General features: G+C 42.7%; 1 protein-coding gene across 2 annotated transcripts; it reads right to left on the reverse strand.

Annotated features, from left to right (window-relative positions):
• Nucleotides 1–7,725: 7,725 nt before the first annotated feature.
• On the reverse strand, nucleotides 7,726–12,832 carry LOC125446376 (zinc finger protein 271-like). Of its 2 annotated transcripts, none has more exons than XM_048519906.2 (2): nucleotides 12,788–12,832; nucleotides 7,726–11,360 (listed from the first exon to the last, which is right to left on the reverse strand). In XM_048519906.2, the coding sequence occupies exon 2, from the start codon at nucleotides 10,899–10,901 to the stop codon at nucleotides 9,618–9,620; it is 1,284 nt and encodes a 427-aa protein (XP_048375863.1). In that variant the 5' UTR covers nucleotides 10,902–11,360; nucleotides 12,788–12,832; the 3' UTR covers nucleotides 7,726–9,617. The 2 variants fall into 2 exon arrangements, with proteins under 2 accessions (XP_048375863.1, XP_048375864.1); XM_048519907.2 differs by lacking the exon at nucleotides 12,788–12,832 and adding an exon at nucleotides 11,953–12,010.
• Between the last annotated feature and the right edge of the window lie 6,716 nt (nucleotides 12,833–19,548).

Raw genomic sequence — 19,548 nt, forward strand, 5'->3', positions numbered from 1 at the left:
AACCACCCAATGTCACAGGTCAAGATCTCACAGCTGGCGTCCAAAGACAAATTCAGAAGATAAAAGATCTGATGGTAAGAGAAAGTTAGAGAGATCCAACAACATGCTGATCATTTAGACATGAAGCTATTTTACGTCACCGGGGTCTACAGACTGAGATCAAATGGATGAACTTCCCTTTGCTCACAGGATTGTATTTTTGTTCATAAGGATGTCAATGCAGTTTATTAGCAATTGAGAAAAACATATTGAAAATCTCAACCATGATTCCACGTGGGCAACTGATACCATCCAGTCTATCCTGGAGTGTGCTTCATTATTTTTCTTTTAGTTTTCTGGGGTTTTTTTTGGCTTCAAACCGTGAGTTGAGGTTAAGAGTTGTAATATATACAACAGCTTGTTTTAAATGAGAACAAAGACAGGAATGATAAGTTAATGCAACTTGATTACTGTTCTAAGAGCACCATAGATGAATCGATACCAAGCAGTTGCTATGCCCCAGGCTGGCAGCTGGTTGGTTGTTGAATTGGTAAATCAAGAGAGGACCAGTGCTAACTAGCCAACCACAGAAAATGCTGATTGGAAAGAGAAGAATAATGGTTCTGACTGGGTTGTGGCAGGACAGTGAGTTTTGAAAACTTCCAGAGACTGTTCTTGTGTTCTACTCTTTCACTTCATATTCAACCAGCTATCAAATTGTTGAATATTCTAAGAAAATAATCCTAGTATATTAGAAATAAGTAAATATATTTCTGGAAGTCTGCTGAAACCAATTGCATTAAGAAGTAACTTTGGAATTCAAACAAGATTGACAGTACCATGTACCTGTAAACAACACATTGTCAAAGGATTTCATGAAGGCCTGGTATCCATCAGTGGTAACTGTTATTGAACTGATAGGTTCTTCTAAGTTCTTTTCAATTTATGCCTCAACTGTCTCTCTGTAGGTGGGGTTATGTAAAAAAATTAAACTTCAGATCATACATATTAATTAGATTATTTTGTTGCTTCTCCATGTTATGCTAAAATTACATCGCTAATGATAAATTGTTAATTTTTTTAAAGCTATAAACCTTGTGTCCAAAATCTGTTATTCATAAAATCTGGCTGAGAACAACTAGACAACTTTGAGGGTCAGTGAATGTTTTAATTATACTGTGTTGTGAGTCCAGAGATAGTGAGGTACATTTGCTTTGGTTTGCTGTCTTATTTTGTAACAATCCCCCAGTGCCCTATGGTAGAATCCATCAATGGGTCACCATCAACAGGACAGCTGCAACAATCACACAGATGGAAAACATAAAAGCCTGAAACCCTGATAGTATTCCAGTTGAGGGCCACAAAGTTGATGGCATTTTTCCTCACATTCAAGCCTTCATGAACTAATTCTCTAAATTTGGGAGCTGACTTCCAGAATGTGATCATCGTAATTCCCCTCAAAAAGGGAGATAAATCACACTGCAGAAATTATTCAATGCTCTTCCTGTCCATTGCAGGGAAAGTCTTGACACACATTCTCCTGAATCACCCAATTCCCTGGGTGAGGAAATCATCCCAGTCAAACAATGATATCTGTGCATAAGCTGGAGCTTCTATACATACTGATGTCTAAAAATTGTGATGTTTGATGATTGAGTCAAAAATTAAATTGGCTTCCTTGAGGATTGATTGATGGTGGTGGAGGTTTGCGACAGACCCTGCTGGGACAGAGATAACCAGGTGTAGAGCTGGATGAGCACAGCAGACCAAGCAGCATCAGAAGAGTAGCAAGGTTGATGTTTTGGGCCTAGACCCTTCTTCAGAAATCTTTTTCTGAAGGGTCTAGGCCCAAAACGTCAGCCTTTCTGCTCCTCTGATGCTGCTTGGCCTGCTGTGTTCATCCAGCTGTATACCTTGTTATTTCAGATTCTGCAGCATCTGCAGTTCCTACTTTTTCTGCTGTGACAGACCCTGCTTCGGAATGATAGCTGCTCTGTGTGAGCACTGGAGAGTAAACAATGCAATGAAAGCAAGCGACCTGGCTCCAACTCCATGTGGAGATGTTGGTGTCTGGTGAGAGGAGGAGGAGGTGGTGAAACAATGCTGATAAACATCACATTTGAAGAGGTTCATCTCCTCTGTGGGTTAATTAATATAATTCAGTAATTCTGTCAACTGTGAAGGTTTTATTACAGACTTCTCATAAATAGGCTTTCTATCCTGTGAGTGCACATTGATAGTAACATAGGAGCATGAGTAGGCCATTCAGCCTGTTGACCCTTCTCTGCCAATCATGGCTTATTATCCACTTTAATGCCCAACTCCACACGATCCCCATAGCCCTTTACATCTTTGGAATTTAGAAATCTATTAATCTCTACTCTAAACATAATGACTGCACTTCCACAACCCCACGGAGTAGAAAGTTCCAAACATTCACAGCCCTCTAAGTAAAACAATCGTTCCTCATCTTCATCCAAAGCGACTTTTCCATTATTTTGATTTGTGCCCTCTCCCCCAACTGGGGGAAACCTCTTAGTTGTTGCCACCCTGTCTATTTCTTTAGGTATTCTGCAGGTTTCAATTGCAAGATAGAGAATATAGGTCCAGTTTCTCAGTCTCTCTTAACAGGATAGTTCTGCCTAATGAGGATCAAATCTGATGACCCTTCAATGCACTCCTCTACGGAAATAGTATCTTCCTAAGTTAAGGGGATAAAACTTGCACATAGTGCTACAGTTGTGGCCTAACCATTGCGTTGTACAATTGAAACAAGACTTCATGACTCCTGAACTCAAATCTTGTTGTGATTAAGGCTACAATACAATTAGCCTTACCAGCGTGGACTTTGCATTGTGATGAATAACCAGAAGACCGGGCAAATAAACTTGGGATAATGATTCAAAACGCATCATTGTAGCTAGTAGAATCTGAATTCTGAAGGGAATCTTGTGACAGAATGACAGTGTCATTACCTCTGGCCAGAGGGTCTGAGTTGAAGTTCCACATGCACCAGATATATGTCACACGTCTGAAAAGGTTGATTGATAATTTATCATTAGTTTTCCTAATTGCTTGCTGCACTTGCATGTTAGCTTGCAAAGACATATTGATGAGGTCTCTCAGGTCCCTTTGTACAACTATCCTTTCTGACCTCTTACCTTTTAATAAATACTCTGCACATCTGTCCTCCTACCAATGTGGATAACTTCACCTTTATTCCACATTGTATTCCATCTGCCATGCTCTCACCCATTCACTAAGTCTGTCCGAATCCTCTTGCAGCTGCTTTGCATCTTCCTCATGGCACACATTCTCACCTACCATTGTGTCATCCATAAAATTAGAAACATTATATTTGGTCGCCATTTCCAAATCATTGATGCATTGTTACACCTTGTGCGGCAACAAGTAAAAGTAAAAGTTATGTAGTTGTCACAAAAGTTAAAGATTTTAAAATGTATGCAAAACTCCTCAAATTATCAGTTTTTGAGTCCAGGTTGACGGAAAGCATGGATCAGGTTTTCATACTGAACAAAAATTACTACCTATTACAAGTAAATAGACTCTAGCTACAAGTGTCCAATTATCTACTGTCATCATATAACTCAACTAATTAAAACTCGAATGTCCTTATAAATTCCCCCTCTTACACAAACGTACAGAGAAACATATATACGCGCTACAGGCAGATAGAAAGACTGGGAAAGCAGATCAATAGTCCCTGTTCACAAGGCTGCTGCGATAGTTATATGGCTGATCAGAATGGTGCTTTTTCGTCTTCCTCCTCAGGGGGCTTTTACTGGCTTGTCGTAGGTACAGGGTGACAGGATCATATTTATTAGGTCTCCAGTTTACCATCCAAAAAATACAGCTTACATTAAATGCTGAGGGAAGAAAAGTGGCTATCTTCAGGCTTGAGATGCATTTTACTGCAGAGGAAAAATTGCTCCTTGCTCCTCCAGGGGTCTGCTAAAACACCACACCTTCAAGCAGATAATAAAGTGTGAAGCTGGATGAACACAGCAGGCCAAGCAGCATCTCAGGAGCACAAAAGCTGACGTTTCGGGCCTAGACCCTTCATCAGAGAGGGGGATGGGGGGAGGGAACTGGAATAAATAGGGAGAGAGGGGGAGGCGGACCGAAGATGGAGAGTAAAGAAGATAGGTGGAGAGGGTGTAGGTGGGGAGGTAGGGAGGGGATAGGTCAGTCCAGGGAAGACGGACAGGTCAAGGAGGTGGGATGAGGTTAGTAGGTAGCTGGGGGTGCGGCTTGGGGTGGGAGGAAGGGATGGGTGAGAGGAAGAACCGGTTAGGGAGGCAGAGACAGGTTGGACTGGTTTTGGGATGCAGTGGGTGGGGGGGAAGAGCTGGGCTGGTTGTGTGGTGCAGTGGGGGGAGGGGATGAACTGGGCTGGTCCAAAACCAGTCCAACCTGTCTCTGCCTCCCTAAAAAAACCAGCCCAGCTCTTCCCCCCCACCCACTGCATCCCAAAACCAGTCCAACCTGTCTCTGCCTCCCTAAATCCCTAAACCAGCCCAGTTCATCCCCTCCCCCCACTGCACCACACAACCAGCCCAGCTCTTCCCCCCCACCCACTGCATCCCAAAACCAGTCCAACCTGTCTCTGCCTCCCTAACCGGTTCTTCCTCTCACCCATCCCTTCCTCCCACCCCAAGCCGCACCCCCAGCTACCTACTAACCTCATCCCACCTCCTTGACCTGTCCGTCTTCCCTGGACTGACCTATCCCCTCCCTACCTCCCCACCTACACCCTCTCCACCTATCTTCTTTACTCTCCATCTTCGGTCCGCCTCCCCCTCTCTCCCTATTTATTCCAGTTCCCTCCCCCCATCCCCCTCTCTGATGAAGGGTCTAGGCCCGAAACGTCAGCTTTTGTGCTCCTGAGATGCTGCTTGGCCTGCTGTGTTCATCCAGCTTCACACTTTATTATCTTGGATTCTCCAGCATCTGCAGTTCCCATTATCTCTGACACCTTCAAGCAGTTCAGCTACCTGGTAGCCAATCACATGGAAGCTGGCAAGGAGAAGGGGTTTTCATCCACAATTACTAGTGACTAGACCAGAGACTGATCAGCTACTTTTCACTGGCTGAAACTCTATTCATGCACACAGCCCTATCACTAGCCTGTCGGTAACCTCACCCACTTTTGCTTAAACCAGTAGCTTTGTACACAGCACTTACAATGAGTGTCATGTTTCTTTCATTTAAAAGTGCATTGGTCCTTCAATAATCCTGGTTTTATAAACAGTTATTTTCTCATTTCAATCCATGATTAAAAATACAGAAAATAAAAATACATAGTTTTTACAAAGTAGTGTGAACAGCAGTGGGCCAAGTAAAGTTCTTGTGATACCTCAATAATCTTGCCTGCCAACATGAGAATGACGTCTTTATTCGTATTTTTTGATTTCTTCCTGTAAACTAATTCTTAACACATGTCAGTACATTACCTCCTATGTGTTTTAATTCTGCTAACTAACCTCCATGTAAACATTATCAAAAGCCTTCTGATAATCCAAGTATATCATGCACATTGACTCCCTTTTATAAATTCTGTTAATAAAATCCTCAAAAAAATCTCCAAGAGTTTTGTCAAAAATCATTTCCCATTCACAAATCCAAGCTGACAATGCCCAATTAGATCATTCTTATCCAAGTTATCAGATGCTTTATAGTAGATTCTAGATTGTTCGTATTACTATTGTGGGAGGCCGACAAGTCATAGTTTCCAGTTTTCTCTCTTGCCTCCTTCTCAAATTGTGATGCATTATTTGCTACCTTCCAAACTGCAGAACCATTCTAGAAATTTGGAAGACTATCAACCAATGCATGCACTATCACAATGGTGTTACGATTCTAGCTGATGTTACAACTAGACAAGTCAGATCTCAGAAAATTTTAGTTAATGTGGTGGACAGTCACTAAAACACAGTTACATGAGACTGCAGAGTTTATGTAACAAAACAAAAGATTACAACATATCAGAACAAAACTAAACAAACCAAGCGATATGTAGAAGATAACTTAGAAAAAAAAATTAAATGCACAGCAAAACAAAATTTACAAAATGTATAAGACTAAGTTTGGTGTGGGAAGATTGCTTTTCAAACTGGACGCCTGTTATCAGCAGTGTGCTGGGTCCACTGCTTTTCGTCATTATATATAAATGATTTGGATGTGAACATAGAGATATAGTTAATTAGTTTGCAGATGACACCAAAATTGGTGGTGTAATGGACAGTGAAGGTTACCTCAGAATACAATGGGACCTTGATCAGATGAGCCAATGGGGTTAGAAATGGCAGAAGGAGTTCAATTTAGATAAATATGAGATGCAGCATTTTGGAAAGGCAAATCAGGGCAGGACGCTTAATGGTAAGGTCCTGGGGATTGTTACTGAACAAAGAGATGTCAGAGTGCAGATTCACATTGATTGTGGAGTCTCAGGTAGACAGGATAGTGAAGGCATTTAATATGTTTGCCTTTTTTGGTTAGTGCCCTGAGAATAGGAGTCGGGAGATGTGGCTGTACAAAATTTGTAAGCCACTTTTGGAATACTGCATTCAGGTCGGGTATCCTTGCGATAGGAAGGATATTGTGACAATTGAAAGAGTTCAGAAAAAGGGTGGCACGGTTGCTCAGTGTTTAGCACTGCAGCCTTACAATGCCAGGGACCTGGGTTCAATTCCACCCTTGGGCAACTATCTGTGTGGAGTTTGCACATTATCCCCGTGTCTGTGCGGATTTCCTCCGGGTGCTCTGGTTTCCTCCCTCAATCCAAAGATGTGCAGGCTAGGTGGATTGGCCAGGCTAAATTGCCTGTAGTATTCAGGGATTTCTAGATTAGGGAGATGGATCTGGGTGGGATGCTCCAGTGGTAATATGGACTTGTGGGACCGAAGGGCCTGTTTCCACACTGTAGAGATTCTATGAAAAGATTTACAAAGATGTTGCAATGGTTGGAGGGTTTGAGCTCCAGGGAAAGGCTGGATAGGCTGGGGCTATTTTCCCTGGAGTGTCAAAGACTAAGGGGTGACCTTACAGAGGTTTATAAGATCACGAGGGGCACAGATAGGATGAATAGCCCTGGTCTTTTCTCCAGGGTGGGGGGAGTCCAAAACTAGAGGGCATAGGTTTAAAGTGAGAGGGCAAAGTTTTAAAAGGGACCTACGGGGCAACTTCTTCACACAGAGGACAGCGTGTATATGGAATGAGCTGCCAGAGGAAGTAGAACATTTAAAACACATCTCAACGGGTTCACAAATAGGAAGCATTTAGAGGGATATGGGCCAAATGCTGGAAAGTGGAAGTCGATTAATTTAGGATATCTGGTCAGCATGGACGAGTTGGACTGAAGGGTCTGTTTCCATGCTGTACATCTCTTCAACCTAATTTCCAACACCATCAATTCAAGTCCAGGGCAATCACACTTCTATAGATAACCTTTCAGATCTACTTGAGTAATTCTCCCCAGCTTCCTTCCTATGGACTGTTGAATCTTCTTATATGAATACTCAAGAGAACTGAGAGCTCAAACTTTCACAGTTTCTAATAACTTGCAGATTTATAGCCAAATTTTCTGGTCTGGAAGGTGCACAAATGACACTGTTGTAATGAGGTGGCTGTATTTTTTTCTGAATTGTCCTCAACTCCTTTAAATGAGAGAAAGGACAATTCTTTCTGACCCTCCACCACCCCACCGCCACCTCACCCCCCCAAAAATAAACAAAAACAGTCAGGTCTCCTCCGAGTGCCACAAAGTAAAACTTTCAATCGCTGGTATTGTAAACTAAAATCAATCCATGACTTCACAGATGAAGGAGCAGCACTCTGAAAATTTGTGATTTCAAATAAACCTGTTGGACTACAGCCAGGTGTCATGTGACTTCTGACTTTGTACACCTCAGTACAACACCAGCACCTCCACATTTCAATTTTTCTGAACTGACAAGAAGTTAATCTGACATGTATACCTACCTGCCATAAACAAATGACCTTCAGTGATTACCAACTTCTCATAAACCACCACAGCATTAACAATTTTCCATTAAAACACCTTAGCCATATGGCTTCTCAACAAGGACACTAAATTTTATTTAAAAGAAAACCTTGGCAGAAATGACCCACATTCATCTCTGCCTCTTTGTAAAATTTAGCATTCAAACATGACATTAATATGTACACAAAGTGTTTCAACTCAACAAAATAGCTGGTATCCATTTGATGGTTCATTTCACATGGGGCTAACCTGACCAATCAGAATCAATTTGTCTTGAAATTAAAGTAAAACCTGGCAGCTAATTGTCAACCAGCATTAACCAGTGCACTCTCTGGGGAAAATCTCTGCCCAGCTGAATGCACTTACCAAACAAGAAGCACTGTCCTCTCATGCAGTATCAATTCTGGTTTTCCCCTTGAACCGACATTCTTCAGAATTGTCCTGATAAGTGCAAGTAGAAAAGATTCCATACAGTATCTTTTTCAGCAATATTAATATTTGCATAAGTTTGACATCTTTCTTCTTAAAAGCTACATTTCTAAACATTCTGCGATGTAGACTAATAGGTCCTAGTAACTTATCAAATGTCATTAATTTTTCCAACAAAGACTTCTTGCAAATTCTAATTTCATTCAATTCCATATTTTTCCTTGACTCTTCCATCTCTAATGCTGGGAGATTTTTTAATATCTTCCTCAGTGAAGACAGACATAAAGTAATCATGTAATCAACCAGGAGACACACTGATGTGTGAATGCCTTTCACACATTTCACACGACGGATTTTTCATCAGTGTGGATTCTCTGATGCTTCAGGAGATGGGAGCTTGGATTTAAGTTTTTCACAAACATTGCATTTGAAGGGTTTCCCCTCTGAGTGAAATTTCTGGTATCTAATGAATCATAGAATTTTACACTACAGAAGGAGGCTATCAAACCCATTGTGTCTGTACGAGCTCCCAAAAATGAAATTGCAAATCTTGCAGTTGAAAGCTTTCTCCTTTTTATGGATCCTCTGATGGAGCAGATGCTAAGACAGCATCCAGAAGGATTTGGTGCATGTATTACCCAGGAATGATTTGGTATTTGCAAAGCACCAAGGCTGTCTGAAGGTTTTGTCACTCATGTCAAATCTGTAGGGTTTCTGCCCCGTGTGAATCTTCTGGTTTATCAGGAGGCATATAGACATCTCAAAAGCTTTTCCAAACCTTACTTTGAAGGGTCTCTCTCCTGTGGATTGCCTGGTGGTGGAAAGGCTCCTTACTTCTGTCAAGCCTTTGTCTCATAACTCACACTTATCTAGTTTCTTTTACTTATCTTGTATGAACATGTTAGATTGTTTCTAATTTATCCATTGCACAAATGATACATCTCACAGTTCAGACAACTTGCTCCTCTCCTGGGTAGAAATGTTGATGTACATACAGGTTTGTTAAATGTGAGAAGGATTTGTCACATACCTAAGATACTATACTCCCTATGTAAATCTTGTGCTGTATCAGGAATCTCAAAGATGTCACAAAAGCTTTGTCAAAACCTCAGACTTGACGACTTTCTGTCCAGTGCTGATCAACTGATAAACCTCAATGACCACTGAACACTTTGTTACATATCTCTCATTTGAAGGGATGTTCCTCTTCATGAATCCGCTGGTGTCTCAGGAAAGTACAAGAGTCAGTGAAGGTCTTCTCACAAACCTCACACCTGAACGGTCTCTCCCCTGTGTGCAAACGCTGGTGTCTCCTGAGTTTAGATGACTGTGAGAATGATTTGTCGCACATTTTGCATGTATATGGTTTCTCCCCAGTGTGAATGCGTCGATGCACGCGGAGGGTCGATGAGTCTGAGAATGATTTGTCGCATTCCTTGCACGTGTATGGTTTCTCTCCTGTGTGAATGCGTTGGTGGGTGAGGAGGGTTGATGACCGTGAAAATGACTTATCACACAATGTGCATGTGAATGGTTTGTCCCCAGTGTGTATGCGTTGGTGATTGAGGAGACGCGATGAGCGTGAGAATGATTTGTTGCACACCTCACAAGTGAATGGTTTTTCCCCCGTGTGAATGCGTTGGTGGAGACGGAGGTGTGATGAATGCGAGAATGATTTGTCACAGAACTCACACATGAACGGTTTCTCCCCCGTGTGAATGCGTTGGTGTGTACGGAGGTTAGATGACTGTGTGAATGATTTGTCACAGAACACGCATGTGAATGGTTTCTCTCCAGTGTGAAAGCGTTGGTGCAAGCGGAGGTGTGAAGAACGCGAGAATGATTTGTCACACAACTCACATGTGAATGGCTTCTCCCCCGTGTGAATACGTTGGTGGAGGCTGAAGTTTGATAAGCGTGAGAATGATTTGTCACAAAACTTGCATGTGAACGGTTTCTCCCCAGTGTGAACACGTTGGTGGACACAAAGTTGAGATGAGTGTAAAAATGATTTGTCACACACCTCACATTTAAAGGGTTTCTCTCCTGTGTGAATGCGTTGGTGAGTCAGGAGGATCGTAGACGTGGCAAAAGCTTTATCACAAACGTCACATTTGAAAGGTTTCTGCCCTGTATGAACATATCGATGCGTGCGGAGTTGTGAGGACTGTGAGAACGATTTGTCACACACCTCACAGCTGAAGGGTTTCTCTCCTGTGTGAAGACGTTGGTGAGTAAGGAGAGTTGTAGATGTTGTAAAAGCTTTATTACAAACTTCACACCTGAATGGTTTTTCCCCTGTATGAATGTATTGATGTGTGCGGAGGTGTGATGACTGTGAGAATGATTTGTTGCAAACCTCACATATGAAGGGCTTCTCCAAGCTGTGGATACTTCGGTGTTGCATGAGCATCGATAACCGCATGAAATCTTGGTCACACACCTCACACTTGAAAAATTTCTCTTCCATCAGTCTGTTCAGCAGATGTACCTTGGGTGTTAGGAGATCTTATCAGCTGCTGAAAACCTCATCACAAACCTCACATTTGAACAGCCTCTCACCTGGAAGAAGCACCCAGTAATTCTTGAGGATCAATGAATGACTGAAGCTCTCGCCACACTGGGAGCCACTCACACTTTTTTTTCCAGTCTCACCCTGGCTGATCACTCACAGACGAACCTTTAGTAAGGCTGGTTCTGATGGAGGGCTCCACACCACTGACCAATTTCAGATCTGATCATTTCAAAGCTTCTCTGACCGACCGTTTTCCAGATGATGGTTTCACTGCCCAACCTTCTCTGTTGTTTAGCAATGCTGTGAAGGGACTGGATGCCTTCCCACAGTTATGCAGTTATTCCTAGAGTGATGGTCAGGGTCCATTTGTGGTGTCTATGTTTATGTTATGTGGTGTGTTGTGTTGCAATCCTTCTGTAAAATAGAAAAAAGAAACATAAAACCAAATTTTCCCAGATTCAGTTGTTGAATATTTCCAGTGCTCCCTGTCATGATAATCTGCTGCTTTTCCCTTTGCACTAACATACAATACAATCTAAAGAGGCTGGCAGTCTGCACCTGATCACTCAAGACCATATGCAGTAAGAAAGAATGTGACCACAGAGATAATGGCAACCTGTATGTGAGTGCTGAAATCAATGACATTCGCGAAGCAAGAATTGTGAAGTGAGGAGAGGCATAGGGCATACAAATTAGTGCAAAGCGAATGCTGAGAAAACAAGCTAAGGACCATCACAGAAAGCACGTGTCAATGCATAACTCAGCCTGGCAGAAAAATACAAATCATAGGTGTCCCTGAGCTCCAAAGTAAAGGCTGAAGATTGAAGAGCTGAAATGCTATGGTTCATGAGCAGGTATGATGGTGGTGAGGCCAGTGGTTTGAACAAGCTGACTTGTGTGGTCAAAGGATCAAGGAAGATGGTGGCCATGGAGCATACAGGGGCATTGCTGTGAAAAAAAAACATTTGGGGATGCCAGGGTCAAGCATTCTGCAAGCTCCACTCACTTTGGTTGATGCTGATGAATGGTTTCCACTTCAAGAAGCCTCTGCTGTGTATGGACCTCAAAGATCCTTGCATCAGCAAAAGAAATCACAGGTAACTTGCTGCCAGGTACCTACTCCAATTTACATGTTGGGAATTTGTATCATCGAGTTTCTCGGGAAAGGAGAGGTGAATTGGAAGCGATAGATAAATAAGACCGTTTAGCCTGCCTCTAATTCTCAGACTATGCTCCAGAATTTCCAATGAGTGAAAATAGTTTACTTATATCTACCCTGTCTTTTCAACATAATATCTTGAAGACTTTGATCAGATCATCCCTTAACCTTCTAAATTCTCGAGAAAATGGGCCTAAACAAGTCTTTGTTTTCTTTACTGAGATGTTTACTGTGGTAGGGTGATGAAGATCTTGCAAAGATGTGAAAAGACAGGCAACACACAGAGTGAGCCGTCTGCAGGGCAATAACCAGCTCCCAACACACACACACACACACACACACACACAACTCAGCAACAGGAAATCCGTAAGAATCCTCAGACACTCTGCACCTCCCAGATAATTACACCTCACCTTCTCATATTCAGGAATGAGCCATCAACAAAACTCAGGCTGGAAATCAGGAGGGAAATGTTTCCAATAAACACACTCAATATCCAACACACAGCTCCAGTCAAACAGTTCAGCACAAAGCACTGAGTAAACAGCTCTCTCAGCTGGATCTTCTCACACAGCATAAGGGACATTTCCACCCCTGATTACCCCCAGGATAGTCAGACTGCCTGAAGATTGGTGTGGATATTGTGGGATACAATTTGTATAAAAGCTGCTCCTTCACTCACCATCTCCTCACTTGGTTTTCAGTCCATACAGGAAGTGAACCAGCTCTGGAAGAGGAAGAGGAGAGAATGGGCAGAGTGGGTGGGCTCTCTGATTGACGTCTCTCACAGCCAATCCAAATATTTCTGCAGCAACACGAGTTTCCTGAAGGTTGGGAAGCTGACCGGTGAAATGGACGTGACTTTGGGCAGTAGATCAGGTGGAGATTTAAAGTTGTTTGCGATCCATCTGAATTTAAGCTCATTTAATTATAAGGGGCATAAATAAGGTGGGTAGTCAAGATTTTTTTCCCCACAGTATGGGATCCCATAAGTGAAAGGCATGAGAACTAAAGGGACCACTTTGCAGAACACCTCCGCTCAGTTCGCAATAAACAACTGCACCTCCCAGTCGCAAACCATTTCCACTCCCCCTCCCATTCTCTTGATGACATGTCCATCATGGGCCTCCTGCACTGCCACAATGATGCCACCCGAAGGTTGCAGGAACAGCAACTCATATTCCGCCTGGGAACCCTGCAGCCATATGGTATCAATGTGGACTTCACCAGTTTCAAAATCTCCCCTTCCCCTACTGCATCCCTAAACCAGCCCAGTTCATCCCCTCCCCCCACTGCACCACACAACCAGCCCAGCTCTTCCCCCCCACCCACTGCATCCCAAAACCAGTCCAACCTGTCTCTGCCTCCCTAACCGGTTCTTCCTCTCACCCATCCCTTCCTCCCACCCCAAGCCGCACCCCCATCTACCTACTAACCTCATCCCACCTCCTTGACCTGTCCGTCTTCCCTGGACTGACCTATCCCCTCCCTACCTCCCCACCTACACCCTCTCCACCTATCTTCTTTACTCTCCATCTTCGGTCCGCCTCCCCCTCTCTCCCTATTTATTCCAGTTCCCTCCCCCCATCCCCCTCTCTGATGAAGGGTCTAGGCCCGAAACGTCAGCTTTTGTGCTCCTGAGATGCTGCTTGGCCTGCTGTGTTCATCCAGCCTCACATTTTATTATCTTGGAATCTCCAGCATCTGCAGTTCCCATTATCTCAGAACTAAAGGATAGCATGATTGCAAATGCTGGAGTCAGAGCTGACACAGCATTGGAGCTGGAAGAACGCAGCAAGCCAGGTAGCATCAGAGACACAGGAAAGTGGACCACTTTCGTGCTCCACTGATGCTGCCTGGCTGCTGTGTTCTTCCAGCTCCATACTGAGTTAATATGGGAACTTCGGGGCAGAATTTTCGCACAGAGGGTGGTGCATTAATGATTGAACTGCCAGAGGAAGTGGTAGAGGCACGTACAATTACAACATTTAAAAGACTTCTGAATGGGTACATGAATAAGAAGGAGTCAGAGGGATATGGGCCAAACACAGGCAAATGGGACTAAATCAGTTTGGGATATTTGGTCAGTGCAGACGGATTGGACTAAAAGGGCCTGTTTCTGCGCTGTATGATTGCATGCTATTTCGGTTCCCCTCAAAGTTTGACAGAGATTTGTAGTGTGGGAATCGCATTCTTTATCCTTGGAGCTTTCAAACTGAAAGCATCAGTGTGGGATGTGTGTCCTCGGATGTGTTTGACAGCAGATCAGAAGAGGAAGAGCCACAGCATCCAAAGCAGTGATGATATTTAGTGATGGGATCAGCACATGTGCAGGAGAGTGAAGAACGGGAAGACAAGACACAGGAAGGAGGGCCTAACGAAGCGAATTTGTGATCAAGGAATAACTTGTTCTTCAGGACATTGCAACTCAAAAATTAATATTTTGCCTCAGGGAGTGACATGGTGAGTGATATGATGATTGAGTCCTCAGTAAAGTGAAGTAAAGGAAAGGTCTTTCATCAGATCCCCTGACTTGGGAATAGCAGACAGACACACAATGTGGAACACTCTCTCACTGAGGAGTCAGCTCCTTCAGCAAAGAAGAGAGGGTGTTGAAGAAAATCATATTTCCTTTCCCTGTTTTACAGAAGGATTGCACCATACTACACTAGAGAATAGAGAGGATATACACCGCAGATAGATCCTGACCATCACCCAGGGAACATCAGTGTGAGAAACAGTCCGTGCTCACAAATTCAGCCTGAGACAAAGCCTTGGAAACAAGACAATTTTATTCTGTACGATCTTGCAAGAAAGGGTGTCTGCTAGACAGGCACACACACACAAAGAAAGTTAAACATTCTTATACAATTTACAAGTTGCAGAATCACGCCTCCCTGCTCCCATTGGTCTTATCCTATCATTCCCCGTCCTGCCTGACAGCCCTTGTTTATTGTTCCCTTTACGGCCAGCCAAAGGCCCCATTCCCTTTTTTTTACTGCAATCCTTATTTGGCTATCTTAAAGAGCACGAGACATGCTGTACGTGTGAATCGTCAGGTTTGCAGAAATAAGCCTCTGCTACAACACCCTTATCTCTACCATGTCCTTGTCTGCAAAAAGAGTGTTTCTGGTCGTGCTAACTGCCATCTTTGCAGAACCTAATCTCTGGTTAATGATATACTTCTGCTACAAAACCTTGTGAATTTCTGCTTCTGCAAGATCCCACTATTCATCCTTACCTGCAGAAACAACATGTTTTATTTCTCACAATCAGCACAAATGTGAGAAGAATCCAGTCCCCTCACCGCATTGCTCAGCACATAGAAAGTTAGGTAGTGAAACCATCATCTGAAAATTGGTTAGGTCAGGGGAGCTTTGATATATCATGAGATCTGAAAGTGGTCAGTGGTCTGTCGCCTTCGATCAGAACCTAGGTATCTGAAGGTTCACCTGTGGGTGATCAATCTGGGTGAGGCTGGGATGGGCTCCATGTGTGGTGAGAGCTTCAGTTATTTATTGAGCTTCATAACCTACAGACTTATTCCTACAGGTGTGAGGCTATTTATTTCTGAAGTTAATGATGAGGGCTCCACAGATTTACAAGAACTTCTAATACACAATGTATATCTGTTGTAAAAACTTAATTCAAGAGCAGCTAATGGAAGAGAAAGCATTAAAGTGTGGGGTACATGTGTGAGATTTCAGTCATCGATGCTTCAACCATTCCTCCATAGAGAAAAATCCTTCAAGCGTTTTGTAACAAGGGCTTTTCAAAATCATCAGCCCTTTTGATTCACCAACTCATTCACACAGGAGGGAAGCCATTCATGTGTCAGACACGTCATAGTTCACCCTCATAACTATCCTCCCACTGTACACCGACACACTGAGACAGAAGCGAAACCATTTTCATGTGGTTCCTGCAGCACATCATTCCCAAATTTACCACAACTCTTCTTGCACCAACACATTTTCAGTGGGGACAAACCATTCACATGCAATAAGTATAAAATAATCCTTGTCACAGTCATCAACTGTTTCCAAACACTAACAGATTCACAGTGGGGTGAAACCATTTGGGGGCAAAGTGTGCACCAAATCATTCATCGACACCCTTCATACATAAATGCATTCACATAGGGGAGAAACTGTTCATGTGCAAGGTGTATGACCCATTAATCTGAGACTCACTGACTTTCTGTGTACAACAACACATTCACACTGGGGAAGAAACCATTCCTATGTGAGCTATGTGATAAATCATCTCACAGCCATCATACCTTTGTAGATATCAATGTGTTCACACAGGAGAGAAACTATTCACATGTGAGAGTGTGACAAATCATTTTTGGACTCATCAACTCTTCACGCACAACAGTAAAGAAACCATTCAAGTGTAAACTATAGGGAAAAAAAATCTTTCTCTGTCTGTGAACCGACACAGATGAGTAAGCCATCAATTGCCAATATTATGATGTTTTTGAAGTTCCTGGGCACCAAGGATACACATTGGGAAGAATCCTTTCAAATGTGATGTTTGTGACCAGATTTCCACCCACTTATGGAGTCATAAAATTGTACAGCATAGAAACAGGCCCTTCAGTCCAACTTGTCCATGCTGACCGGATATTCTAAATTAATCTCGTCCCATTTTGCAGCATTTGGCCCATATCCCTCTAAACCCTTCCTATTTACATACATCCAGACACCTTTCAAATGTTGCAATTGCACCAGCCACCATCACTTCCTCTGGCACCTAATTCCATACATGCACCACTCTCTGTGAGATAAAGTTGCCCATTGGGTCCATTTTAAATCTTTAAGTTTAGTCACTTAGTTGCACCCCTGCTGTGAGCTTCTCCTCTTGCCCCCCAACATGCTTCACCAAGGTCAGCTGTGAATTTCACTGTTTGTTTATTTTTCTTAGAAGAACTCCAAGGTTCAGAGATACTTGAAAACAAACAGTGGAGACAGTCAGCTGGGTCACAGCTGTGTAGGTTTATTTCTCTATTTGATCTACTTCATACATGGTCACTGCCTTTGTCTCTCTCCTCCTTTTTAAAGTACCGTTGTTTTCATCTCTACTTTTCCCCAATGTTCCAAAATAATTGTCCAATCTGATAAGATATCACGCAATGAGAAACCATTTGGTTGAAATAATAACTGGAACAAAAGCATCACTGCTGTCAGACCTTTTGGAACATCAATAAACCTGCACAAAAGACAAATCTTCTGGGGTAGAACTGGACGTTCTTCAATTAGTTTCAGCACCTCTGATCTATGGAGATGAATCAGCCAGGAATGCCGGTCCTCATCAGTGATCCCAGTGGGGAAGTCAGGGGGAGGGCAGGATGTGTCTTGGCTATGACAGTCTCCATTGTCTCACTACATTCACTGTCCAGCACTGTACATGCTGAATGTCCACTGAAACAGGGCACTAGAGGCCAGTCAATGTCCACAAGTCTGTCCTCCAGGTCATTACCTTATTGATTAGAGGGCATGTGAGGAGGGAAACAAGGCATCAATCTAGAAACAACAACTTATATTTTTACAGCACCTTAAATATACTAAAAGCTCCCAAGGTATTTCATGCAGGCACAATCAGTTAAAAATTAACATGAAAATGGAGAAGAAGATATTAAGAGAGTATCACTAAAGGTTTGGTCAAACCCGTGAGGCTGAAGGAAGCTGCATTTTTTTTATATTCAGGCACGTGATGGAGGCATTGCTGGCTGAGGCTGCATATATTTCCCATCCCTGGTTGCACTTGGGGATGTGGTGGTAAGCTAGCTTTTTGAACCAGTTCTGTTTTTGGGTGTAGGTTCATCCAGAATGTAGTATGGGAATTCCAGGATTTTGAGCCAGTGACACTGAAGGAATGACAATATATGTATATATATCTGAATCTTGAGCTCAGTGGCTTGGGGGTAACTTGCAGGTGGTAGTGTTCCCATGTATTTACTGCCCTGTCTTTCCAGATGATGCTAGTTGTCAGTTTGGAAAGTGCAAAGGAACTTTGGTAAATTTCTACAGTGCATCTTGTAGATGGTACACAGTACTGCTACTTAATGTCGAGTGTGGAGGAAGTGAATGTTTATGGATGTGGTGCCAGTCACATGGGCTGCTTTATCCTGGATGTTGTCAAGATTCTTGAGTGTTTTTGGAGCTGCACCCATCCAGTCAAATGGGGAGTATTCCATTGCACACCTGACTTGTAATTTGTAATGGTGGACAGGCTTTGGTGTGTCAGGAGGTGAGTTATTTGCTGCAGTATTCCTCACTTCTGATATACTCTTTTTGGCCATTGTATTTAGACAGTGAATCCAGTTCAGTTTCTGGTCAGTAGGAACTCCCAGGCTATTAGTTGTGGGGATTTTGGTGATTATGATCCCATTGAATAACACAGGCAATAGTTAGACTTTCTTTTGGAGCAGATATATGACTAAATTTTAAAAGAGATAAAGATGCAGAGAGGTTTAAGAATTGAATTCATGATCACGGAGCCTGATTGGTTTAAGTTACAGCAATCATTAGTGAAGAAAGTAGATAGATGTACTAAACACCAGAATTTGACAAGTACAGAGATGTTGGTGGGGGATGGGGCAAAGGCTGACAGATATGAAGAGATGAAGTCAGGGAGCAATTTGTACCTGACAGGAAGAATTTTAATTGGAGGCAGTGAGGCCTGGGAGTCGGTGTAGGTCAGTGAACACAGGGGTGATAGGTGTGAGAGTTAGTATAGGGAGTGCAGAGTTTTAGCTGTGCTAAAGATTACGGAGGGGGAAAGAATAGAAGCAGGACAGAGCAACATTGGAATGATATATGCTAGTCTGGAAGAAACAACACAAGAATGAGAATTTCAAAGGTAGTTAGACTAATGTGGGGCTTGGGGGTGCTGTCAGAAATGGTTGATGTTACAGAGGGGAAAGTAGGTGATCTTTGTGATGGAGAGCGTATAGAGTTGGGAACTCAGTGGGGGGGTTGAAGAGGACACTAATCAATTGTTGATAGCATTGAGAGTGGAGAGGACAATCGAGAGGAATTTAAGGAATGTAGAAACTGGAATAATCTCTTAGACCCATTATACCATTCAATTCAATCATGGCTAATCTGTATCTTAAATCTATTTACCTGTCTTGATTCAATAAACCTTTAATTCTCGTGCTTAACAATAAACTTATTTGTTGTGGTTTAGAAATTTTCATTTGGGTCCCAACCTCAACTTAATTTTTGTGGGGCAGAGTTCTAGATTTCTAGTACCTTTTTTGTGAAGAAGTGTTTGATGACATCTCGATGAACGGCCTCACTCTAATTTTAATGTACTGCCCCTTGTTCTCAGCTCTCCCACTAAAGGACTATTTCTGTCTGTTGTATTCTGAGTTTCCCCTAATATAAGTGTGTGTTAATGGAGAGCCAGCTCTCAAAAGTGGGTATGGGATAG

This window comes from Stegostoma tigrinum, chromosome 34 (genome assembly GCF_030684315.1).
Source record: "Stegostoma tigrinum isolate sSteTig4 chromosome 34, sSteTig4.hap1, whole genome shotgun sequence".
Lineage (NCBI taxonomy): Eukaryota > Metazoa > Chordata > Chondrichthyes > Orectolobiformes > Stegostomatidae > Stegostoma > Stegostoma tigrinum.

Excerpts from the sequence above, each read along its gene's own strand:
- LOC125446376 (XM_048519906.2), bottom strand. The coding sequence starts at position 10,901 with ATGGAAGAGAAATTTTTCAAGTGTGAGGTGTGTGACCAAGATTTCATG.